This window comes from Lissotriton helveticus, chromosome 2_2 (genome assembly GCF_964261635.1).
Source record: "Lissotriton helveticus chromosome 2_2, aLisHel1.1, whole genome shotgun sequence".
NCBI lineage: Eukaryota > Metazoa > Chordata > Amphibia > Caudata > Salamandridae > Lissotriton > Lissotriton helveticus.
The window spans coordinates 76,251,990-76,279,511 of NC_136060.1; the positions used below are offsets into that span (position 1 = coordinate 76,251,990).

General features: G+C 47.7%; 2 protein-coding genes across 5 annotated transcripts in view; both read left to right on the forward strand.

Annotated features, from left to right (window-relative positions):
- The window catches only part of MTUS1 (microtubule associated scaffold protein 1), a 972,936-nt gene that overhangs the window by 279,698 nt on the left and 665,716 nt on the right, over nucleotides 1–27,522 (forward strand). For all 4 annotated transcript variants that reach the window (XM_078678114.1, XM_078678116.1, XM_078678113.1 and 1 more), the window contains exon 3: nucleotides 26,786–26,993. In XM_078678114.1, the coding sequence (XP_078534240.1) occupies nucleotides 26,786–26,993 (208 nt within the window). The remainder of the gene's footprint in view (nucleotides 1–26,785; nucleotides 26,994–27,522) is intronic.
- On the forward strand, nucleotides 4,384–6,615 carry LOC144821939 (E3 SUMO-protein ligase KIAA1586-like). Its single transcript, XM_078679087.1, is given in 1 exon segment — nucleotides 4,384–6,615. A coding segment is annotated over 1 exon segment (2,232 nt).

A 27,522-nucleotide genomic window follows, 5' to 3' on the forward strand; every position in this document is an offset into this window, starting at 1 on the left:
GATTTTGATTTGAGCATTTATAAAGCGCACACCTGCACATGGGCACACACCTATCCATGGGCATCCAGGCGCTTTTGCGAGTCGCTATCCTTTTAAATGCAACCCGTTTATCTGTAAGGAAACCAAGATGCATTTAAAAAAGCAGTCACAGACATGGTGGTCTGCTGATCCCAGCAGGCCACCATCCTTGTGAGTGCGAGCCATTCCCAATGGGGTCGCAAATTGCGACTGCTTCATGAATATTAACGAGGCATGCAACTTGCGACCCCATTGGGATTGGAAAACAGTGTCTAAGACGCAGTTGTACATTCACTTTTGCAAGTCACAAATTGCGAGTCACAATTTGACCGAATTTGCGACTCACAAATGTGAACGTACGTACATCTGGCCCTCATTTCCTTGTGTTTCAGAGCTCTGGGATATAAAGGCAGATAAAAGATAGCCAGTTTGACGAGAATTTTAGCATGGGATGTGCCATCTACACCTGCAGCAATTGTGGCTGTTAGCAGGGCTTTAAGTGGGCCGGGTCGGTCCGGGTCTGAGCACCGGCAGTTTTTTTTTGGGGCCCTCGAAACGGGTCTCTATCGGGCTCTATTTTCCCGGCTGGCAAAGGTAGTCCGTTCTTTATTTTTTTTTTTCAGACCCGTTTCGAGGGCCCCAAAAAAAACTGCCGGTGCTCAGACTCTGCCTCTGCCCACTTAAAGCCCTGGCGGTTGCTGCTTGTTTAGGAAACCTGTTGGACATTTTGCACTACTGCAGTGAGAGCTCAGTTTCCTCACTCAGTAGCAGTCACGGCATGACGTCCACGGCATGACGGCATGACGTCATGCCAGGTGAGCTTTGTTGGAGGAAGGGAAATCCTTTAAGAGAGCCATTTTCTCTCAGGATTTCCCTTCTCTCCTCTCTTTCCAGCACAGAAGCAACGTTGTGGTGGTGCCAGCGCGGGACTTTCACCATCGCAGGAGCAACGTCGTGGTGGTGCCAGCGCGGGACTTTCACCATCGCAGGAGCAACGTCGTGGTGGTGCCAGCGCGGGACCTTTACCATCGCAGGAGCAACGTCGTCGATGATAAAAAACTGAAGAGGCAGAGGCCCCCAGCCAGCCTGCTCCAGCACGACCTACCCGACCTTCACTTTATGAATTTGCGCCGTGTTTAGAACTGGAGAGGTCGGGGAAATTCGTTTCAGCATTTTTCACCTGTGAAGCCCCATCCTTGATCGGTAAGTGCAGTGGGTTATCCCCACAGTTTGATTATAATCGTTTTTTTGTTTCAGCTTACATAACGTGTAGATTCTAGTCACAAACTTGCACTTTGTTTTTTATGCGTGTTTTGTTATTGACAGCCAAGTGCCTCCTGGCAAGGGACTGTACTCTGCAACGAATTATTTTGTCACTTTTAGTTACTTGATGCTTATCTTTGACTCTGAGATGTATATTATCCAAAGGGTACGTCGAAAAACTGTACAGTTTTAGTTGGGAGAAAGTCACGGGGTGGGGGGATTAAAGGGACTGTACAGGTGGTTGGGGCCTGCATCTGGGCTGGAGGGGTGGGGATGGCCGGTGTCTGTGGTGGGGAGGGCCTGTGTCTGTGCTGGAGGGGTGGTGGGGACCTGTATCTGTGCTTTAGAGGTGGTGGGGGCCTGTATCAGTGCTGTAGAGGTGGTGGGGGCCTGGATATGTGCTGTAGAGGTGGTGGGGGCCTGCATATGTGCTGTAGAGGTGGTGGGTACCTGCATCTGTGCTGTAGAGGTGGTGGGGGCCTGCATATGTGCTGTAGAGGTGGTGGGGGCCTGCATATGTGCTGGAGAGGTGGTGGGAGCCTGGATATGTGCGGGAGGGGGGATGGGGGCCTGTGTCTGTGCTGTAGAATTGGTGAGGGCCTGGGTATGTATAGGAGAGGGGAGGGAGGGCCTGTGTCTGTGCTGGGGGGGTGGTGAGGGCCTGTGTCTGTACTGGAGAGGTGGTGAAGGCTTGTATCTGTGCTGTAGAGGTGGTGAGGGCCTGTATCTGTGCTGTAGAGGTGGTGAGGGCCTGTATCTGTGCTGTAGAGGTGGTGAGGGCCTGTATCTGTGCTGTAGAGGTGGGGAGGGCCTATGTCTGTGCTGTAGAGGTGGTGAGGGCCTGTATCTGTGCTGGAGAGGTGGCAAGGGCCTATGTCTGTGCTGGAGGGGTGGGGAGGGCTTGCGTCTGTACTGGAGAACTAAGTAATGTTCTGATTTGTTACCTTTGCCTCAAATTGTAAAGCGCTCTGGTATCCTTCGGGATCAAGTTTGTGCTATTTAAAACTTTATGAATTAATTTAAAAAAAAATCCTGTGAGCAGCAGTTCACCCTAACAGGGCCATACATCCTGCTCAGTTTATCAAGAGGGCAGCTCCCAGGCAGTTGGAGAGCTGAAGGCCATGCGCATCCATCATTGTTATTTTGCTGAGAGGGCACAGATAGCAGTCGGATTGCCCTGTAGTTTTTCGAATTTGATGTCCTCTCTGAGCCATGTCTGGCAGTAAAAGGGGGTTTTAGCATTGTACAAACTTCAGCAAAACTCAGAACTTAAATCAAGGTTTATGTTGAGCCAGAGATCCACTGTATATTTCCCAAAGATTTCTTAATGCTTACATTTAATGGCGCACCTTCCCGCGCGCCCATTCCTGGCAACCCAGATGGTAATTAGGACATTTTTGCTTTCCAGTCTGCCATTGGCATGGTGAGGTGTCTGCCTGTCTGAAGAGCCATGCTTGTTGGATAGCCATGTGTGCCTGTGACCTTCAAGTGCTTTGTGTACTCTGGGGATCAAGGGCAAGTAACCTGTCCTGTGAAAAGTAGGGAGAGATTTCTCCCCATATCTTGCCATATATGGTTGATCTTTCCTATATCCTTTAACCATCAAACCACCAAACGTTAGAGTGCTGCCACAAATTATGTTCTCTTTTGTAGAGCTGGTAGGCTTGCTAGTTAGCGCCTCAAAGGCTTTCCATGATTCAGAGTAAGGTCCGATGACTATCGTGTAGTGAACATGCCCCTCTGAAAAAGACTGTTGCAGAAATTTCCGTAAATCCTTCAGCTTCGAGTTGGTAAGATATTAAAATGTGTACCACTGTTTTCACAACTGAAACTTTTTCTATTTTGTAAGAAATATGAAATGTCCATTCACTACACTTTCTGCTGGAGTGTTCTTGAGAGCCTGGCCTGGTTAAGGCATTTTGTTCTGGTTCAGACTCCTGCCCACAGCAGCGTTCCACCATCATAGCTGAAGAAAGGAATGGATTTGCTGATGTTGCTTCAAGCGACATCTCCTTCCAAGGTGTTCTGGCTGCACACCATCTGAGACACATCTTTAGGTTCTGAGGTGGTAGAGTTAATCCTATCCAGAGAGCTGTGGTGGATGCAATGTGGCAGATTGATGTCAGTGCCTCAGGATATTAATTATACTGTGCAGTGATATACAAATTTACAAGGATGGCAATACCTAGGAGTGTTCTTTATATTGTGCAGTGAGGTAGGAAGAGAGCAGTGCCTATGGGTACTCTTTATTCCATGCAGTGACGCAGTATGATGGCAGTGCCTCAGGATATTTATTCCATGCAGTGATGCAGTAGTCTATTCCTGCTTTGTGGGTTTGTTCTGTGGGTTTAGTATTGTTTGTGTTCTGGGGTAGGGTGCTACTCGCCGAAAAAGCAATTCAACACCTTGGGGGTAGCAAGTGCTATATAAATGTATACCTTTTCCCTCTCAATCCAAATGACTAACACATCCACCACTCAAATTACTTTCATATTTCACTATACTAATTTGCCACTAATCCTTTATGGATTTCGTAGTAGCATGCTACTCGCCGAAAAAGCGATGCAACGCCTCATCAGGGGTAGTAAGTGTGACATAAATCAAAATACTATACATCTGGCCTTAGCAGGGAGTATGTGTGTGAGAGGACTGTGCAGGCAGTGTGTACCGGCATCCATGTGTGAGGCAGCGAACAAGTCCAGTGTATGCAAATCAGGAAGGAGTAAGTAGACTGGAGTACAGTACATACAGATGAACCAGTGCCATCTTAAGGACTTTTGGAGACCCGGGGAAGACGTATTTTGGGATCTCCAGATCAGGAAAACCTTACAACTTCACTGCACAATGAGAGATACTTTCAGGAACAGCACAAAATGAAGAGTAACATCTGCCTGCCAAATGGCACTTCAATTAAACATTGTTGATCACTGGCGTAAACTATTCAATTTTTGTTGCAGATAAGAGGCTCAATATTCTATTTTCGTGAAGGAAGGCCTTATCACCTGGAAACCAAAATCAGCAGAGGAAACCAGCAGAGCAAGATTTTCTTTTCTTTTTCAGATATACCAGTCCAGCCTCCAAGAAGGAAGTTCTACATTTACCATGGCTACTAGTAGCTTATCTGCTTCTGCTCTGAAGCGCAAGTCTATGCAGTCTTCAATGATTGACTTCCTACCGTCACTGAAGCGCCAGCGTGTTACAGGGGAGTCTTGTCCAGTGCAACCAACTAGTGATGAAGCTAGTAAAACCCAGCAAGAGCCTGACACGGACAGTCCACCATTAGAAAAACTTCAACGTGTGCCAGAGAAAGAAACTGTCAAACTCCCTGACTGCTGGAACACTAAACAGTGGTATTACTTTCAGGAGGAATATAAATGGTTGTATCTTAAGTCAGGCAATATTGGATGTTCTTCCTGTAAACGGGCTAAATCAACAGGTCTTTCAGTGCACAATAACACCCAAGGCATGCGCGTAAGTAAAGTGTGGGCAGATGGCGAGGTTGGTCCTTCCGGTGACGGAAAAGCTTTCAGGCAGAAACAGCTCAGGAAGAAGATTATGGAGCATAAGGCGAGCGCTGGTCACTTGGCAGCTGAGGACATTCTTACAGCTCAGCAGAAAAATACATTGGTGGTGGCAGTACACGAATGTAATGCAAAACATATGGAGAGCACATGCAGGGTATTTGACACTGCCTACTACTTGGCAAAAAAAGATCGCCCTTTCACTGACCACCCTGATCTAATTCTCCTTCAGGCAAAGAATGGCAGCGCAATGGGACGTGTTTTGCACAGCAATGTGACTGCAACTGAAATAATAAAACACATTGCATTGGAAATGCAACAAAGATTGGTCTGTTATATCAGACAACACAAACCAAAGATCACAGTATTAATTGATGAGAGCACTTCTATTAGCAATGCTTCTACCTTGATCATCTACCTCCGTGGCATTTTTGGAAATGAAAGTACCCCAGTGACCATCTATTTCGGCCTCCTGGAGCTGGCAAAAACTAATGCTATTGGCGTAAAGACCGCTCTCCTAAACTACTTTGAAAAAGTTGGACTCACAAAAAGTCTGCTTCATGATATCTTGATTGCGGTATGTACTGATGGAGCAGCAGTTATGTTTGGAAAAAAAGGAGGAGTAGTAGCATTGTTGAAATCAGAATTTCCAAATCTTGTACTGACATGGCACTGTTTGGCTCACAGACTAGAACTTGCTGTGGCAGATACAGTTGATGAGGATGCCGGGGTCAATCACTTCAAGATTTTCATGGACTCATTGTATGCCACATACAGCATGTCACCCAAAAACCAGAGAGAGCTAAATCTTGCCGCCAGCGAGCTATGTGTACAGCTTCAGAAGATAGGGAAAATGCTTGATACTAGATGGGTAGCATCCAGTTACAGATCTGTGAAAGCTGTTTGGAACTGCTTCCCTGCCTTGTGCAAACATTTTGAGAATGCTTCTAAAGACCCATCCAGACCCATAAGAGACCGGAGTAAGTATGAAGGTCTCTTGAAGAAGCTTACATCCTCTTCTTTTATCAGAGATTTGGGGGTAATGTGTGATGCACTTCAAGAGCTCAAAGACTTATCACTCTCCTTACAGAAGAGGGATATTACAATTGTTAATGCCCACAGACTTTTGGTTAGTCAAGTACGCATATTTATAGCAATGAAGGACTCCCCAGGGGAGTTTGCTTCTGCGGCTCGGAGAGCAGTGGACGAGGGCAAATTCAAGAATGTTCCTCTTTCCCATGGTAGAAGCAACTCTGTTGCCCTTAATCAAAATCAGTTTTACCAAAGCCTGTCTGTAAATATAAATAAACGATGTGCCCCGGATTCTGAGAAAGAACTTATAGCCAGCTTCAGTGTGCTAGATGCAAGCAACTTGCCTTCTGGTGATGAATGTATTCTTTAAGGGGAAACAGATATCCAGAAACTGTGTTCAGAGTTTCAGCTGCCAGCAAGAGATACTATCCAAGCTTTTAGACTTTTCAAAGATTTTGGTGGAAAGAAAACCCCTGAAGCATTAAAAAAGTTAGTAGTTTGCATGGAAACCCTGCCAGCAAGTAATGCGGATTGCGAGAGAGGTTTCAGCGCAATGAACTTAATTGCTTGTCCAACAAGGGCCTCTCTTCTTGTAGAGACCATTTCTTCATGCCTATGGGTAAAACTCAATGGTCCTCTATTTGAAACATTTGACGCAAAGCTGTATGTGAAGAGTTGGCTTGCAAAAGGTAGAAGGTCCGCTGAAGAAAATTGTTGTGAGAAACCCCAGCAAAATAATCACACTGAATATCTTCAAGGGTTTTGGGGAATCCTTCAATAGATTTCTAAGTAATATAAATAATTTTTACATGTTTTTTTAAAGTGTTTGTTATTTGTATGGCTTATACTTTATAAATATACTTTTTTGCCTATTTCATTATCCTTTGCTGGATGCGACTTCATGATTTTCTTAAGCACACAATGCTAGTTATCTAGATTTAGACCACGCCCCTACCCGGATAGACCACGCCCCTACTCGGATAGGCCACACCCCTTTAAGAGAGTAGCCATGCCCCTTTTAGAGCACCCCCAGTTTTTTTTCCCACTTAAAGCCCTGGCTGTTAGGGCTTTCTCTAAAGCCATATTTCTTGGTAGGGACAGCATTCAGAGCCTAAAATACCCTGGCGGCACTAGAGTATCCAGACCTGCATTTAAACCTCTTCGTGAAATGGTCTTCTTTTATCTCGTGTTGTAAGATTACTCTGATCGTGAGCCTTTTTCATTGTATACGTACCGCAATGGCTATTTGTTAGACGTGAGAGGGTAGTTTGCTTCAAAATTACACAGCATAGAAAAAGATACAAAAGTGTCACAAGGTGAAATTTAATGTATATGCCTGACAGGCTACGAAACACCATGAAAACCGCAAATTTTGTCCCAGAGATACTTATCTGCTTGAGAAGGGGAAAGTTCATACCAGTTTCCAATTAGTTATGCAGTTCAAAGAGCCATTTTAAAGAGACAGACTTTGGGATTTTTTTAAAGTTTCCTTTTTGTAGAATTGACTTTTTACATTATATAAAACATCTTTTAATATATTATAACATTTCTTGAAACAAGAAGTGCTGGCATAAACGGGTACATCATTAGGCAGTGTACATTTTTGTTTTTTGTTGCCCAGGTGGGCATCGACATACCACCATTTGGTGTCCTTCGTGAAGTCGACGTGCTTCCTCCGGAAGCTCCCACCTTTGGTTGCCATCTTCAGATTCTTTGGGTAAAGGAGCTCCAAAACTTTGGGGATAAGAATCAACGGAAAATCGAAAAACCATTGAAAATATGACCGGAGAAGACACCGGAGGACAAGTAATGACCGAAGTCGACGAAAGAAGAGAGAACATCGAAGAATTTGACGCTTCTACGGAGAATGCGCATACAGGGGGCTCACTGGGCGCGGTGATGGGCTAAAATCCGTTTAAATTCTGCGCAAGTACTCGCAAAAGGACCAACACCCGGTTTGCAATCTCTGCCTGCAGCTCGACCATCGAAGCGAGGACTGCAACGCCTGTGCAGTGTACATACACCCTCAGAGTAAGGGAGAGGCAAAGAAGAGCAAACTACAACATGCAACTCCATCGCTCCGAGATTTGGGATTCTCCAGCAGAGAGGAAGACAACATCGCCGAAGGACCGGAGGCTTCTTTAAATAATGAAGGGGGTTGCCTTGCGGGTCCCCCTAAGCCCCGGGGACCACCACCTCCCCGGGGCTGAAGGGGGGGGGGCTGTGTGGCCTCCCTCCAGGAGCCCTGAACGGCCCTGGGGACCGCCACCACCCAGGGACGGCTCCTGCAGTGTCCCAGGGTGCCCAACTGCTGTTTATTATGGCAGGGTGGGAGTCGCACTGTCATAGCAAACTCTGCTTTGCTTCAATGAAGCAAAGCAGAGCAAATTGCTTTGAGCAAGGGGAGCTGAATGTCTGCAGCTCCCCTTGCTCAAAAGCAATGCCGGCTCCTGCAGGAATCGGGGAGCTGGCGGGACCGTGGGGGCATTGGGGCTTCCCCAAGTCAAAGGGCCGGACCCGGGGGATGGGGTCACCGGGGCCAGAATCCCGCCCAGGAGGGGAATCACGTGGCCCCCCCTTCATTATAAATTAAAAAAAATAGAGGCACAGCCCTGGGGGATGGTGTCCCTTGGGCCAATAGAGGCCTAAGGAGGGGGGCCACGCAGCCCACCTCCTTTAAAAATAAAAATGTGGCCATGCCCCGGGGGATGTGGTCCCCAGGGCTGAAATTGGCCTCCAGAGGAGGGCCGCGTGCGCCCTTTCAGTTTTTTTTGTTTTAAATGTAAAAAAAAGAGCGGGCCTGAGGAATGGGGTCCCCAGGGCCCCAAATAATGTAGAAGGGGGGGGGCACACAGCCCCCCTTGTAAAATAATTAAAAAAATGTTTAAAGCCGGCATCACGGTGAGGCCCCGCCCCCTCCCCCTTCCCTGCAGCACTCAGCAAATGCGCCCTCTGGTGTGTTGTAAGTTGGGGAATTAATTCCCCTTGAATACTGAGTGTCCCTGGGGGTCAACAAACTCACCCGGTACCTCCAGTAAGCGATACAGAGCTGGGTTGCAGAGAGGTGCTCAGAGGCCATGCCCCTTTTTGCAACAGCTCTGTGGCGCTTACTGGAGGTACCTGGTGGGCTAGTTGGCCCCCAGGGATCCTCAGGACTCCAGGGGAATAAATCCCCCAATCAAGGGGACTTAATCCCCCAACGTACGAGCCAGGGGGTGTGTTTGCACAGTGGTGCAGGGTGGGGACGGGGCCTGACATAACACGTGTGCTAACGTGCCCCCTGGTGCGTTGTTAATTGAGGAATTAAGTCCTCTTCAATCCTGAGGGTCCCTGGGGGCAAACTAGCCCACCAGGTGACTCCAGTAAGCGCCACAGAGCTGCTTTGCAGAGAGGTGTTCCGAGGCCACGCCCCTTTTTACACCACTCTGCAGACGCAGCTTCTGGTGCACTGCTTGTGGAGCAGTGAGGTCCTCTCGCGTCCTGAGGACACAAGTGGACTTCGTCCTCTGAGCAGCAGTGCGCCAAAAGCCGCGTTTGCAGCTTGGTGTAAAAAGGGGCGTGGCCTCAGAACACCTCTCTGCAACACAGCTCTGTGGCGCTTACTGGATGTATCTGGGGGGCTACTTGGCCACGAGGGACCTTCAGGATTCAAGGGAACTTAATAGGGATGTTATAGTTAGAAATTAGCATTTAAAAAACCATTGAAATTCACTGAAAAAAACATAGTTCTGTAGTAGGGGATCTCTGTGTATAGTCATAATCTAGTAAATAGTACCGCCCATGTGCGTGGACCCCGGAGCAATCAAAATCTCTTAAATTGTCCTCCGTGCAGTCCTGCTTAGACACTTAAGAGAAAATTAAAGACAATAATGCAGCCTATACCTGCAAGGCTACACGGTCCAGTACTTCAACTAGAAATGCAAAGGATATTCCACCAACATCACATTAAACACAGTCTGCTAAGTTTCACCCATAGAGAAACTTCCCCATCACAAAATCCTTGGAATGATAGAGAGGAAGGGATGGACAGACAAGCCCCCATAGGCTGCCATTATGTGTCTTGAAAAGGGATACCGTGCCTTTAAGGAACTCTCCAGAGACCCTCGGTATCCCATGATGCACAGCAAACTCCTTTTACTTTGTTTTTTTTCCGGCTCCTGCTAGCAGGACCCTGGAGCATTGAGCTCTCCCTTTTTGGGTTTAATTCTAATTTTTTGACACTTCTCAAGTGTTTAGAGTGTTTCACTCGAGGTCTACCTACTCCTTCCATTTGCTGGGGTTTTTTGCCAGTTTTTGCCACCTTTTCTGTCGAAAATGCCTGCATTGTTCGACAGATGCCCTGAGTGTGCCAGGAAGAAGGCCAAATCAGACGTCCACAGAGTGTGTTTCCTCTGTCTCCCTTCGTTTCCGCGCCAGGATACTCCGGCAGTAATTGAGCGCGCTACAAAACAGCTTAATAATAATAATAATTCCATGTCCCTGAAGATTGTGAGATCTGTCAGTCCTTTTCCAAGAGGACCAGGAGAGAGAGGGAGAAGATCCGGCTCCAAGGCGTGGAGCTGAGGGAACTTCAGGATCAAGGTATGTCTGGGCATGGTAGGGCTGGATCTGAGTCCTCTGCCCGTGCTGCGGCCTCCCGGGGGGCTCCCCAGTCAAGAGAAGGCCAGAAAACGGCACATTTCTACGTCGACGTCGATGGCCTCGACGTCTGCGTCGAGAGGGTTGACCACTGTGTGCTCCCCGTGGACCCAGGGCTCTGGGTCGAAGCGGCGTCACCCTTCGACGTCGAAGGGGCTGACGTCGAGACCTCGGACGAGGCCGACGTCGAGAACTACATCAACGTCGAGGAGTCATCAACGTCGTGATGGTTCCAGGCACCGGCGCTCGCCGTCGAGGCGACACCGCCGCTCGCCGTCGAGGTCTACTCGGCGTTCGACGTCGAGGAGCAGGCGCTAGACATCGAGGAAAAGGAGATCGCTGTCGAGGGATGTGTCGACGTCAAGGCATTCGACGTCGAGGAAGAGGTCGACGTCTAGGAAGGAGAAGTCGACCTCTGGGAGGCGATCCAGGGCAAGGACGGCGTCCCCGGGCTCGGTGGTCAGCCTGCCCTCTGCTTCCACGAGACCCCGGTCGTGCCGGCATTCGTCTACTAGAAGGTCTGCTTCTAGGACTACATCGCGAAGACCTGCAAAGAAGAAGAGTGGTTAGATCTTCCAACTCGGAGTACTCTCAAACCTATTCACCTTCTCAGCCGAGGTCGCTTACGCCTCCTCCGCCTCCTCCTCCTCCGCCTCCTCCTCCTCCGCCTCCTCCTCCTCCGCCTCCTCCTCCTCCGCCTCCTCCTCATCGCCCTCTGCCTCTTCCACCACGGCCTACTCCAAAGTCTGTCTCGCTGCCGCGCTTCCCTTCACCACCTAAGGGGTGCCACAGCCGAAGACTCCGGCTCTACTGCCGCAGCTTCCACCCCCGACCAGGCCGGTGGATCGTCCACGACCTCTGAGGTCTAGATCACGATTCAGGTCATGATCCAGGCGAAGACGCCGCTCTGGAGGTGACCGTCTTTCATCTACAAGGTCCCGGCAGTGTCAGACGAGATCGGTCTAGATCCCGTCATACGGATTCGTCCAGTGCTCGGGGGCATTCGCCCACGCTGTCAGATTCACCCCACACGAGAGCGTCACCAGTGGACGACACTGTGTCCTTTCAAGAGGTGCTATTGCGATGGGCGGCGAAGCTGGGTATTACCCTGACGGTGCCCACGCCTGCGACATCAGTGATGTTCGAGACCCTCCATAAGCTGCAGCTGTCTCGACCCCTGTTGCTCTTGATGCCGGGGCTGGAGAAACCGGCGATGGAGCTTTTCCTGACGCCAGCGTCAACAAGATCCGCCCCCTCCAGGCTGCAGAAGAAATATAGACCTCCAGACTCCGATCCGGCGTTTCTTAGATCGGACCCCGCCCCAGATTCTGTGATAGTCACGGCCCGCCAGGAAGCAACACGCTACTGCTCCATCATCCATGGTACCCACGGATAAAGAGAGTAGACAGATGGACTCTGCGGGTCGTAAGGTCTGCGGTACGGCTGCTACGTCTATGAAAGCCGCTAGTGCCACGGCTCTCCTGGGGCGATACGACCGATCGTTGTGGGATTCCCTACAGTAGTTTTTGGAGCATCTCCCTAGGGACAAGAGGGAGGATTTTCAGGAGATCCTCAACGAGGGCATGATGGTGTCCAATCAAGTGATCAGTGCGACGGCGGATTCCTCGCTCTTGGCTGCCCATGGCTACTGCCACGGAATAAATTTGAGACATCATGCCTGGTTGCGCCTGACGTCGCTGAAACCAGAGGCCCAGCAGAGGGTCGCGACCTGCCGTTCTCTGGAGCGACATTGTTTGGTAAACACGCTGATGAGGAGATGGCCCGCATGAAGGCGGAGGCCGAAACCCTGATGGCTGTCGGGTTAGCGAAGCCGAAGGAGCAGAAGAAGACTTTCCGCCCCTTCCAGAGGCGTTTTGGTGCCCAGGGCAGTGGGCAAGGTCGGCCAACTGGCCAGCAGCAACATCAGCAGCAACAGTACCAGAGGCGGCCTTTCCAGAAGCGACAGAGGGGCAGAGGCGACCAGCAGTACTCCTCGACGCCCAAAGGCCCGGCCGCGTCTAGGCCCTGAAGTGCTACTTCCCCCTCGTCCGTTACCCGCTCCGGTGGGGGGAAGCATCCAACATTACTTGGCAGAGTGGAGAAAAATTACTCGCGACAAGTGGGTGCTGAATATTGTTTGCAATGGATACAGTCTTCGTTTCACCAGCCCGCCTCCAGCAATTCCACCGGTTTGCTCGCAGTTCCGACTGCGCGTGCTCCAGGCGGAGGCCGATACCCTGTTAAGGAAAAAGGCTATAGAAGACGTCCCTCTATCTCAAAGGGGAAAGGGCCTTTACTCACGGTTCTTCCTAGTACAGAAGAAGGACAAGAACAAGTTCAGGCCCATTCTGGATTTGTGGCAAGCAAACAAATGGATTCGCACGGAAAAGTTTTGCATGCTGTCTTTGCACCAGATCTATCCTCAGCTACAAAGGGGAGACTGGCTTTGCGCGATAGATCTGCAAGATGCGTACTTCCATGTGCCCATTGCACAGAAACACCGGAAGTTCCTGCGCTTCCTCGTCTGCACCAATCACTATCAGTACACCGTACTACTGTTTGGACTGAAGTCTGCACCCAGGACTTTTTCGAAATGCATGGCTGTGGTGGCAGCGCACCTGTGAAAGAACAAGGTGTTTGTCTACCCGTACCTGGACGACTGGTTGATCAAAGCCTCCACCTTCCAGGAAGCGCAACTACACTTCAACAAGACGGCTGTTCTGTTGAGCCAGCTGGGGTTGCACATAAACATGCCCAAGTCTGTCCCGATTCCTGTCCAGTGCCTGCAGTACTTGGGAGCCTCCATCAATACGCTGTCAGCAAGCGTGTCTCCTTTGGAGGAGAGACGCTTATCGATCCTTCGGAAGGCTCAGGCTCTCATAGCTGCTCCATCTACAACAGTGAGGACGGTGTCTTCTCTACTGGGGTCGATGGCCTCTTGCATCTTCCTCACTCTACATGCGCGCCTCCACATGAGACCGCTGCAGGAATACTTGGAGGATCAGTGGGACCAGACGAAAGGGTGCTGGGACGACAGGATCCAGTTGTCTCGTCACGCCCGACAGACCTTGAGATGGTGGTGCTCAGCAGAGAATCTCCTCAGAGGGGTGCCTTTCCACAAGGACATCCCCACTCAAACTATCGTGACAGATGCGTCTCTCCAGGGCTGGGGAGCGCTTTCAGACCATCTACAGATCCAGGGAACGTGGTCTCCGGCGGAGTCCACGTATCAGATCAATTTCCTGGAACTCAGAGCTGTACACTTGGCACTGAAGGCCTTTCATCCGTCCTTCCAGGCCAACTCCTCGCTTGTGCAGACGGACAATACAACAATACGACCACAATGTATTATCTCAACAAGCAGGGGGGCTCAAGATCGCGCACACTGTTACAGGAAGCGCAGGCGATCTGGCACTGGCTGCTAGCCAGAGGACTGACGATAACGGCGACTCATTTGCCAGGTGTGCAGAATGTTCAAGCGGACGCCCTCAGCAGGTTGATCCAAGAAAACCACGAGTGGGTCATAAACGACGAGGTGCTCAACGACATCTTCGCCATGTGGGGCACTCCAGACGTAGACCTGTTAGCCACCGCCGAAAACAGAAAATGCAGCGACTTCGCCTCGAGGTATTACCAGCCGGGGACTCTGGGGAACGCGTTATGGATCAGCTGGTCCAACAGCTTTCTGTACGCTTTTCCACCAATTCCCCTGATTCCGGCGGTGCTCATCAAGCTGTCCCAGTCCAGAGCGCGGATGATCCTCATTGCTCAGGAATGGCCCAGACAGTGGTGGTTCACGGACCTGTTTCACCGGTCGCTCCTACCTCACCGGCAGCTGCCTCGTCGGCCGGACCTTCTCACAAAGTTCGGGAGGGCAGATGGTGCACCCCAACCTCTCATCGTTGAGTTTGGCGGCATAGCTCCTGAGATAGTGCAATATGGCCACTTGAATCTTCCTGAGGATTGCATGGACATATTGAAGAAGGCTAAGAGGCCTTCCACTAGGACTTCTTACGCTTACAAGTGGAAGAGATTCTGCATCTGGTGCACGTCTAAGAACTATGATCCGACGACCTGCAAGGAAGATGTCATCCTTCCATACCTTCTGCATTTAGCTCAGCCTGGACTTAATTTCTCTTCCATTAAGGTTCACCTCGCAGCATTGACTGTATACAGGAAATGTCCTTTGCAGACGTCCTTCTTCCAGATTCCTGTGATAAAGGATTTTTTGGAAGGATTGAAAAAGGTGTTCCCTCCTGTTCGGCATCCTTTGCCATCATGGGAGCTGAACGTGGTGCTGCCCAGGTTGATGAAGGAACCTTTCGAGCCTATTCACAAGGCTTCACTGCAGCACCTGTCGTGGAAGGCGGCGTTCCTCGTGGCCATTACATCGGCCCGCAGAGTGAGTGAAATTCAGGCATTGTGTTGCCAGGAACCTTACACTGTTTTTCATGCTGCTAAGGTTGTGATGCGTACTCACCCTAAGTTCCTTCCTAAGGTGATCTCTGATTTTCATGTTAATCCGACTATAATTTACCTACGTTTTTCCAGAATCCTTCCACTCCAGCGGAAAGATCTCTTCATTCCCTGGATGTGAGAAGGGTGTTGAAATTCTATCTGGATAAGACCAAGGACATTCGTAGGTCAGACCAACTGTTTGTCAACTATGGGCCGGTCAGGACTGGTCTTGCTACCTCGAAACAGTCCATCTCTAGGTGGATTGTGTCCTGTATCCAATTATGTTACCAGAAGGCTTATAAGACCTTAGGAGGTAAGCCTAAGGCTCATTCCACCAGGGGCAAAGCAGCTACAACGGCTTTGCTACGTAATGTTCCCATTCCAGAGATCTGCAGGGCTGCCACGTGGAAGTCGGTCCATACTTTTGTTAAGCATTACTGTCTGGACTCTGATGCCAGAGCAGATGTTCAGGTTGGGCAGGCTTCGTTAAGAAATCTGTTTGCACAGTAATGGTGTTTTCTTTTTCTCCACCGAACGGTTAGATTGTTGGGATGGGCTTGCCATTCTATTCACTAGATTATGACTATACTCAGAGATCCCCTATTACAGAAGGAGTAGTTTCTTACCTGTAACTCCAGTTCTGTAGTAGGGGTATCTCCGTTATAGTCATAAGCGCCCGCCCTCCTCCCCGGTGGAGAAAATGGTACTGTAATGTATGCTTTCTTTATACACCTTCAAAAATAACTGAAAGTAAAAGGAGTTTTCTGTGTATCATGGGATACAGAGGGTCTCTGGAGAGTTCCTTAAAGGCATGGTATCCCTTTTCAAGACACATAATGGCAGTCTATGGGGGCTTGTCTGTCCATCCCTTCCTCTCTATCATTCCAAGGATTTTGTGAAGGGGAAGTTTCTCTATGGGTAAAACTTAGCAGACTGTGTTTAATGTGATGTTGGTGGAATATCCTTTGCATTTCTAGTTGAAGTACTGGACAGTGTAGCCTTGCAGGTATAGGCTGCATTATTGTCTTTAATTTTCCCTTAAGTGTCTATGCAGGACTGCACTGAGGACAATTTAAGAGATTATTTTTGATTGCTCCGGGGTCCACGCACATGGGCGGGACTATTCACTAGATTATGACTATAACAGAGATACCCCTACTACAGAACTGGAGTTACAGGTAAGAAACGACTCCATTTTAGGCATGTTATATTTAGAAATGATCATTTAAAAAACCTTTAAAATTCACTGAAAGCTCCACTCGCCTGCGCTTGATTCAGTTCCGGTACTTACACCGCACATACTTTACCCGACAACGCTTGTGGAGGGCAGGCATGGTGGCGTCCCCCGAATGTCTCCGATGCGGGTCGGAAGTGGGTACACTGCTGCACACGGTCTGGGAGTGCCCAACACTGCGGAGATTCTGGGATGGGGTGCATCGCTCCCTGAATGAGGTCCTGGCCTGGGAGCTCCAGAGGGACCCTAGGTTGGCTCTATTGCATGTCATGGCTGGAGTAGGGGGCAACAGGTACAAGCGCCACTTATTGTTACTAGGCTTAACATTGGCGAAACGTGAGATCGCCCAGGCATGGAAGGCGCCCCAGGCCCCGTCACTAGCCACTTGGAAGAAAGGGATGGACTTCTGTATGGGACTGGAACAGCCTGTATTTCTAGCCAGGGGATGTCCTCGAAAGCACTACAAAATTTGGAAGAGGTGGGCAGACTATCGGGGTCTGGAGCTGGACCCGCCGCCCGAGGGGGCCATCCTCTCGACTCTCTAACATGCTGGACAATGTGTTACCATGGTTGGTGCTTTGGTGTACATGGCAAGTTTAATGTATTGATACTATGTAGATAGAGGGGCAAGCAGTGGCGCAAGGAGGGGTGGGACTTTTGGGGGGTGGGTGGTTGTGTTTTCTTCATCTTTTTCTTTCTATTTTCTTCTTCTCCTTCCTATTACTGAAACTATTATTGATATGTGTATTCAGACAATAAAATCTGTTTAAAAAAAAAATAATCACTGAATGAACCATAGGTTTCAGGCACGTTATAGTTAGTTGGACATTTCTCCTTTTACAAAACCATATAAATTTCCTCGTTCTAGTTAAGCTAACTATAGCTTGTACACCTGCAATGCACTACTCATGACGTCCTATATTACATCATTCATGACATGGTCAGTGATATCACTGATGACATCACTGATTAATATATTTTATATATATGTACATTTAAAAGCGCATCAGACAAAAGATAAATCAAATTGTACAAAATAAGATTATAAACCGTGTACAACGTGCACATACAAAATTTGTGGAAATAGTAAAAGAAAGTTGGAATGTGCACCTACATGGCCTACACAGCTGTTAGGCATCATAAGGTTCGGGGTTAAGATGGTCCCTGTAGTCGCACACTGTCAGGAAAAGCGGAAATTTAGGATTGTTTTTTAACCTTTTTTAAAGATTTTAAATACATTAGATCAAATCTGTAGCCAACTTTACTTACAATGTCCAGGTACTACGTCCAAGATCACACCTACTTGATTCCCAGTAACTGTGCATGTTATCGGCGCTCGCGCTGAATGGTGTTTTAGTCCAGGGTTGTTGTTATGATGCAACCATATCGGGATCACATGATAAGTGGCCCTAAGTTTGTATCGTAATCGCTGCTTAACCAACCATGTTCTGTTTGGCCCCATGGGTTTTTATGTCTGCAAATTGTTTACGGAAGCATGTCTCTGTGTCCCCGCCACTGGTTGCTCAGGCGCCGTGTGTACTTATGCAGAAGACAGGTAAATGTAGTCCCGCCTCGGCGCTGTGATTGCAGTATGTGCATACCACTCACTACACGGAAGCCCAAAGGGGGCAAGGGATCATGAATTCATTTTCTATTTGCTGATAAAGTGGGTCTGCCATGGGAACGAAGTTCTAAATATATGTAAATCACCTAGCTGTACAATCATCAGGGACAAGTTGTTCTTTACATAAGAGCTTGCAAGGATATTATAGGACAAGCCCTTTCATGTTTCTAAAATATATGTAGAATATCAAGTGGCATGTCTATTACATAAAAGCTTATGGGGTGTTAAATGGACAGGCCCTGAATATTAAAGGGCAAAATCTCCATATGTCTAGGGGTGGGCGGGTTACACCAGACTGCATTAACCTGTCCTAACCCAAGTGCTTACATGTTTGTATACTATAGTACATTCCACCACAGTATATATTCATTCAGACCTTTTAATGTACGCGGACAACCTATAAATCCACTGTGCTCTCTTTCAAAAAGGATCTCCTCCAGACTTCTGGTTTCTGCCACCACGCTCCAAAATGACCCATTTCCGGTCTTTCACTGTGTCTCATTGTTATATAGTGTTCAGCCATTTTGGTAGTGGCTCGTCTGTAGCAAATGTTGCTCCTATGCTCACTAGTAATGGTACTAGCCTTTAGGGTTGTCATCCCAATGTACTGTAAGTTGCAGGAACAAGTTATCTTCAGTCAGTCAGTCAAAGCACGCTTTATTCGATTTACAAAGAAACCATAAAAAGCACATACAATACATATACATTAAAATCACATTTCATAATTAAATAATACAACGAGATGACCTAAAATTTACTAAGCTACATCATGTCTAATACTAATAAAAGATACCTTATTTACAATAAAATGTTCAGTGGAGCTCGTTTTTTTCTGAAATGGAAGGCTTCTACTAGGAAACTGGCCACACTCAAAGTAATGTAGATATTGCCCAACATCTGGAGGTAAATTAAGGCAGGTCTAACTTGAATAAAACCAGCCTCCCTCAGCACAGATAATAGATGTTTTTTCTGGCAGCAGTATAATACTCACAAAACATCGTAAAATGCATGGTATCCTGCTCAGAAAATGTATCACAGTCACAAGGGGGTGCATCTTTTGGGTGATTCCATGAAGGGTAGTAACCGAGAGAGAATTGGATTAAATTAAACCTGAATCTTGTTAATAAAAATCTGTGAAGGGGTTTTGTAACAAAATTCAAATATGGTTCCAGGGTTGGGGTAGTAATTAACATGGCATGGGCTCTTATGGATGGTTTCATCATTTCCCTCCCCTCTCTACCAAGGCGGACCCTATCTGTAAAATGGACTTTAATCCACCTTACGTCCTCTCTCTTAATATTACGAGGGAATAAGAAAAGTTCCTCTCTACCCAAGGCTGAAAAAGTGTTTTTTTAAAACTTTAACCATGGTATTTTCATAGCATGGTCCAAGGACATGACGTCCTCCAGAATAAGATGGTTTAAAGTTAATTCTGGATTCAGCCATGTCCTTGCCCATATTAAAAGAGGTGCCAAATTCAGCTTGTCTGTGATGTAACCCAAACCTACTTCCTCATGGATAGAAAATGTGGGGGACGATTTTGGCACTGAGAGCAATGTTCTAATTAGCCTGTTTTCTACCCTTTGGATTTTTTCTTGATTAACATAACCCCACAGGGCAGCTCCATAGGAGGCAATAGGGATGCACTTGGTGTTATAAACCTTCAAAAGTGCTTCCATCGGCCTGGCCCTCAGCCTTTTGGTAAAACCCAGCAAAGCAGATGTTGAACGAGCTAGGGCTAAACTCTTTGCCTTTAGCTGTGGGGCCCACGACCCCCTTTCATCAAAAAGGACCCCCAAATATGGAAAAACCGGAACCCTGGAAACCACCTCCCCCTTACATTTGAAGGTTTTAGATCTTGATTTCCCTTTCTGCTTCCCCACTATCATTGTGTGGGATGTTTTCGCATTTACTTTCAGGTCAAGTTTTTCCATAAAGGAGTCAAAACTATCCAGTAATGTCTGCAGACCGATGCCTGTACGAGCAATCAGTACCGCATCATCTGCGTATAGGAGGGCCGGAATCTTGGACCTGATTTTCGGGGAATGTCTATATAAGTCCGCAGGTACGCCATCCGCCCCCGGCGCCTTATTTTTTGATGTCTCCAATATGGCCTTTAAAACTTCCTCCTCTAAAAAGACTATCGGGGGCGGCCTGCGCTGTCAATTGACAGTGCTGGACTATGCCATTCTTCTCACTGTAGATATCTTTAAAGTGACCCACCCAAGTCAAGTCATAAGCTTTTATTCGATTTGAAAATACAAATCACACAAGCATGGACATAAAACAGTTCATTACATACACAAATAATCTAGATAATCTAAAAACAAGAAACTCAAACAAACTCAGAGATAATAAGTACAGACAGGAATAGTAATAATTAACACGCCAAAAACTATTCCTGGCAGCTGTACATTATAATATTTAACACGAGGTAAGACAAAGTACAATACAAAAGGAGAGGTAGTTGGACCATACACAGTGACCCACCCACTTCTCGTCCGGGATAACACAGTCGGTGGCTACATTTGATTCATCTGCAAAAAAAGGATGGTTAATAATTTCCCAAAATTTTTTGCTGTCACACAGGACATCAACAGAAAGAAGTCTATCCCTTGTAAATAACATGTTTGGTATTGCACTTTGTATATTTACTTAACTTCCAAGGCAAACGTAAACCTAGATCAATTTATTTGTTAGGTTCAGTAAGGTTGCATAGTGCTCGCAGGTATAGTGACCTTTCACCTCTGGCAGACTTAGTGCAGTCTGTATTTTATTCGGTGATCTTCGGGTTGAATCTAGGTCTTGTGTGGACGAATGAGTCTCGCCGGCTTGCTCTCTTGTGGAAAAATAAAGGATAGTCCCATTGTCTAGTGCCTACATTGCGTATGCGCCAGTTGCGTTAGATGATTTTTTTTGATAGTCCGATGTAACCGTTATATGTGGTCACACATACCAAGTGAGGTTCTTCCTTATGTGTTATTGGAGTTTCCAATAGGGCCCATAAGGTAGATTTTGCTCTATGAAAATCTACCTTATGGGCAGTTCCTACGTTTTCGTTGGAACTACAGCCAGATTAATCATTTTAAAAACCAGGCAGAATTACTTGTGGACAAACTAAGAACACGTAGCTACCCGGAACACACAATTCAGAAAACCATGAATAGGACCAGAAGCCAGAACCGTGAGGCCCTCTTGGAAACTCCAGTAATACAAAAGGAAGAACCTGATGTCGTATCGTCATGCCTGTCCTTTCCGTAACCCAGGACCAGACATAGCAGGAAGCGGAAGGGATGGGGTTTGAGGGGCAAGCCAGCAGTGTGCGCCGCGATCGAGGAAATAAAGACGTGCCAGATGTCCCGCTGGTGTCCCACGTGCTTCTTGGTGCGGGGGTACAGTGGGGAACAGGAAAACTGGTGACGAGGGTGGATTGGACACACCCCCCTCTATCCTGCACGTACAGCGCTACCGCGAGTGGAAAAATGGAGCGCTACTACAATCAACAAGGTGAGAGAGCGGGTGGCTGCTGGAGCGCTAACACGGCACCCCCCTTGGAAAAAGCTCAGAGAGTCTGAGGACATATTTAAAGCCTGAATTAACTCGAAAACGTCACTACAGGATAGCTGGCAAGAGTCACATTGGCGGGCATCTTAAGATCAGGCACCACCCATTGACTAAGCCTGGTTCTCAACACAGCTCCCATCTTGAAGTCAGGTAACACCCAGAAAAGCACCCCAGAGCCTGCTGAAAGCTCGACTGAGGTCCCTAGACACCATTGGGGTTCATTGATGCACGGAGGGAAGGCATTTAAAGTCAGGCACCACCAGAAAGCACCCCAGAGCTCGCCAGAAATGCGACGGAGGCCTCTAGATGCCAGTGGGGTACCTTGAAGAACAGAGTGAGGCCACAGACGGCCTATCATGTCTACACAACCTGACTCGTCACAATATGCAGTGACTAGCTCTGCGCCCGCCACCCCACCGCCTGTACCAACGTTCATGGGAGAATCATTTCTCCGTCGCCCCGAACCTTTAATACTGATGTCTGGAAACAGTATGGGCCCCAAATGGAAGAGTTGGCTTGAAGATTTCGAGGATTTCATGAAGGGGTCCCAAGTCCGAGATCCTGACCAGCAACTCATCGCGTTACGAAACTTAGTGGGCACAGATGTTGGACAAATCAAATCATTAAAGAACTGCCCCCTGCTAATGCAGCGTCTTAAAATGACGTGAGAGAAGCCCTTAAGAGAAAGTACTTCACAACAGGACCTCGACTATGAGCGCCACACATTCAATCTTGCATCACAAGTGCTAGATGAACCTATGAGCGATTTCTTCTCCTGTCTTAAACGTCTGGCTCACTATTGCGAATTCCACAATTTTACCATGGAAGATGCACTACGCCTACGCATCATTGATGGGTGTCAGTCTGAATCACTACGCCGTTGACTACTAAAAAAGCACTACTCTCTCCAAGACATAGTAGAGCTCACCTGATTAAACGACTAAGCGGAGGAGCATGCAAAATAAATGGAAGCCAGCAAAATGGAAAAGACGGAAAAAAGAGATCAGGCCCTCCGCGTACAATCTTAGACTGAACCGAGACGTCGTTCAGACCATCAGCAGTCTGGAAGATCCAAGAAATCATTCCACGCTAGATCACCTCGCGGCAGAAACAAAACCAGGCACTCCCAAAGAAAACCGTCGCAGTGTTATTGGTGTGGGCAAGACTACCCTCATACGGGCCCATGTCCAGCCATCGGGCAACAATGCCACAGGTGTGGGAAAGACAACCATTTTGAAGCTGCCTGACAAACCCGTCGCAAGGAAACAGGACCAGTAAAGCGAAGCACAGGGTTACGTCACCATGTCAGAGCCATACAAGGAAGAAGAGACAGATCAAAGAGCTCGTCATGGTCCAGTACCCAGTCCCACAGATCATCTTGATCTCAAAGTTCGACATCCAGAGAGTCATCTGCACTTACTCCAATATCACAAGACAGTGACGAATATGTATACATGGTGGCAGATCCAGACAGACTAAAAAAGTATCCACGGTTAGACATTCAGATGGGAAAACACTCTGCCAAGTTCGTTCTAGACACAGGTGCATCGCTTAATTACATTTGCGCCACCGAGTACCAGAGAATGAAACCAAAACCAAAACTGGAACCAGCCGCAGTACGAGTCTACACATGGATGTCCACAAAACCACTGCCGTATCTGGGACAGTTTCCCACAACACTGACATACAAAGACAGGATGATCCAAGCCTGCGTCCACGTGATTGAAGGTCCCGAAACAGATGATTGCCTTCTCAGTCTACCGACTGCGGAACGTTTCAAGCTGGTGGAGATCCAATACAGAGTGGATGACTTGCCAGATATCGTCAGCATGTTCCTGCAGCCGTTTAGTGGTCTAGGGAATCCAGCCCACTTCAAGGTCAAATTGCACATCAATGAGCAAGTGACACCAGTGGAGCAGCATCACAGGAAAGTGCCATTTCACTTACAGCAAGCGGTAGATAATGAACTTCAAGACCTACTACGGGCAGACATCATAAAACGCTTGACTGGGCCCACCCCATGGGTGTCGCCAGTAGTAGTTGTGCCCAAGAGTGGACAGGACAACAAAGTATGCCTGTGTGTTGATATGCGAGCCCCAAACACAGCTATCGAAAGGGAGCGGCATCTAGGACCCCACATCAGCGAAATGATCACCCGCCTGAATGGAGCGACTGTCTTCTCAAAACTAGATCTCAACAAGGGGTACCACCAACTGGAGCTGCACGATAAATCAAGATATATCACCACGTTCACTACACACCAAGAACTTTTTCAATACAAGCGCCTTAATTTCGGGATCTCGTCGGCAGCCAAGATTTTTCAGGAAGCTGTCCCGCGAGTATTCCAGCACATCCCGAACGCATTCAACTACAGTGATGATATTCTGGTGTTCGGAGAGACTCGGAAAGACCACGACAAGGCTTTAGACCGGGTGTGCCTCGCTCTCCTGGGCGCTAACCTCCCACTCAAAGACAAATGTGAATTTCAAAAATCAACAATCGAATTCTGTGGACACATCTTCTCAAAGGAGGGCATGAGACCAGACCTTGAGAAAGTTTCAGCATTATCCGACACCTCACAACCGCAAGATGTCAGCGACGTCCGCTCGTTTCTGGGCATGGCTAGCTACTGTGCCTCATACATCCAGGATTATGCGACAATCAGCTACCCACTATGAGAACTGACACGACAAGGCCAGAGTTTTCGCTGGTCGGATAAGTGCGAACAAGCGTTCAATGAAATCAAGACTGCTATGAGCTCGGCCATCAACTTGGCATATTTCAACCCCAAACGGAAGACGCAAATCAGGATAGACACCAGCCCAATTGGCCTGGGTGCCATTCCAGCACAATATGATGACGAAGAAGATCAACGTCACATCGTCGCATATGCCAGTCGCAGTCTCACGGACACAGAAAAAGCATACACTCAGCCAGAAAAAGAGAGCCTGGCAGTTGTATGGGCCTGTGAACACTTTATCCTGATCACTGATCACCAGGCTCTGACGACCATTTTTGGCAACCCCCTGGCGAAGATGCCTCCGCGGATTGAACGGTGGGGTTTTGCCTGCAGGGCTACACATATACCGTCATTCACAAACCCGGGAAAACAGAGAACCAGGCGGACTACATATCGAGACCTCCCCAAGAAGGGGCGCGAGCGCGGCCCTCGGTACAGAAGAATATCTCAGTTTCATCATTGACCAAGCATGTCCGCCTGCCGTCCCACTAGAGGCAATCATAGAAGCTTCAGCAAAGGATGCCACGCTACAGAACATCATGCACTGTGTCCGCACCAATTCATGGAGACACCTGCCAGAATCAAATACAAATGACGCTATCAACACACAAGAACTCATGGCATTCAAACACGTCAAAGATGACCTCTACATCAGTGACTGTGGTCTGTTACTAAGAGACAGGAGGATTGTAATCCCTCACCATTTGAGACAAGGCACTATCAACCTGGCACACAAAGGAAACAGATGAGTGGTAGCCACGAAGAAGGCGCTGATAGAACGCGTCTGGTTTCCTTCTCACGACCAGATGGTAGAGACCACACTACAAGACTGCCCACACTGCCAACTGGTGGGGCGAGAAGAACCACAGGCTCCTTTACAGATGTCAGTCCTTCCAGATGGTGTATGGCAACACGTGGCTGTTGATTTCTTCGGTCCGCTGAAATCAGGGAAGTACATCATTTTCATCATTTTCATCATGGATGCGTACTCTCGATTCCCCATTGCTCACCAAATCTCGTCTACCAAAGCAGCCACTGTCATACCAGTCATCAATGAAGCGTTTGCCGCATGGGGAATCCCTACAGTCGTAAAGACAGATAATGGACCACCATTCAATGGACAGGATTTTGCTTAATTTGCGAGACCCCTAAATTTCAAACAACGCAAGATCACTCCTCTGTGGCCTCAGGCCAGTGGGATGGTCGAGCGATTCATGGCTACCATAAAAGACAATGCAACAAGCTGAACTAGCTCATCGGGACATTCAGCCAGCTTTAAATGAAGTGTTACGGGCATACTGGACCACGTCACACAGCACCATCAATCAGTGTCCTGCCACCCTGATGCTGGGGCGAATCCCACGTACGTTGTCGCACAATCCAGATTCACGAATTCGGACCATGAAACACTGGTAGAACTTGGTCGAAACAAGAAAGCAAAAATGAAAGAATATGCGGACCATTGTAGACATGCCAGAAGGTCTGACATTCGAGAAGGTGACTGGGTGTTATTTAAGCAGGAAAGGAAAACCAAGGCTGACAACCGCTTCTGCGCCCAGCCGCTACACGTAATCAAGAAGAAAGGGACCATGATCACGGCAGAATCAGGAATCAAAACAACAACCAGAAATGTGTCCCACTTCAAGAGATGTAGCCCTACAGTGTACTCGAGCTCAAGACTTAAACTGGGACACTAGTGACTCAAGTCAAGAGAAAGACGAATATGAAGAATCCCAACCAACACCCGAAGCCAGTGACAGTAAAGAGAGGCGTCTCTCCATCCGACCACGAAGCTGCCGACCACTGAGAACTGTACGAAAGCCCACCCGACTCATTGAAGAACATTGAAAATAGATTTTGAACCTTTAAAATACAAAAGGGGGAGATGTTGTATCGCCAATGCCTGTCCTGTCCGTAACCCAGGACCAGGCATGGCAGGAAGCAGACGGGGTGGGGTTTGAGGGGCAAGCTGACAGTGTACACAGCGATCGAAGAAATAAAGACGTGCTAAATCTCCCGCTGGTGTGCCTCGTGTTTCTTGGTGCGGGAGCACAGCGGGGAACATGAAACCTACCTTGGTATGTGTGACTACGTGTAACGTTTCATCTGACCATATCAAGAAAATCATCAAATGCAACTTGCACATACTCAATGTAGGCGCTAGACAATGGGAATATCGGTTTGGCTCTTTAAGTAAAAGTGAGGTGTACTGCGAGTCAAAGGATTGAAACGGGTGCTATTCTCAACCGTCCTCTTTATCCCTCTGGTCTGGACCATAGCCACACTACATTGCTCGTAACCCCCTACTGACGCTCACCGCGGCCGCAAAGCTTTTCGATCTGATCCTCAACTCCTCAAACAAACTCCCCTTCTCTCTCTGAAGGGAACTTCTACCATATTATATTAAACCGAGAAACGCCCAGAATCTAGGTTTATTAATGTACTGTGACTGTTTGTTTCTAATCATGTACGTTGATGTAAAGCACTCTGATACACCTCCGGTCGTGTAAGTGCTATATAACGCTCCTAAAATAATAAAAATAAATAACAATTTAAAAAAGAATCAATGTATGGTACTGTCTGTTGTCATGTGAGGCGACAGATTGCTAATTTCATGTCTTTTGAGAGCCTTTTTATTAAAAATACAAGTGAATCGAAAAAAACATAATTTAATATTTGATGATGCTTTTCAGCCTGCTCCAATCAAAGTCACCTCAGCGCAAATCACGATTGTTCAAAAAGAAAAATCCCGCACCGTGAGAAGCACAGCCTTTTTCAAAATTCCTGGAGCCAAACCAAAAGTGAAGCCTTCAGACACTGCGAAGCAAGATTCAACCAACAAAAATATTGTCGTTAATGGAGTCGTGTCTCCCCGAAGAAACAACCAGCAAATATCTCATGGTAAGCATCTCGGCACCTCTGTAATTTACTTGTCGTTGTGGTTGGCAGTATTCGTTACTCAGCTGTTACAGGCAACCGATCGCAAACCACATAATTTAGGTATACACCTGCTACACCAACCAGCCACCACATTACTGGCATTGCATTGTCCCAGATGAGCTATGGTATGGAGGGGTTTGGGGAACTGAATGACGATGTAGGTATGGGAAGATGAACGGATAGAAGCAGGTACACTAGAGGAGGGGATTAAGAGAGCTCGGATCTGGCCCAGGGAGCCCCCTAATTGAGCCACCCCTGTGATGCAGAGATTTCCCTGATGATCTTGAATAATTCATAAACGGATTGTTTTAAATACTGTTTTACTTTATTTTTTAAAGTGGGGTGCTCAGTGAGAGTCTGTTGAAGACATTTTGCAGAGAAATGTTTGTTTTATGCTACATCCATTAAAAAAGTTAATTTTAGAGCAAAACCGGATCTCATATGAGAATGCAGGAGGTTGTCACACAGATTATTGCAGTAATAATAGTGA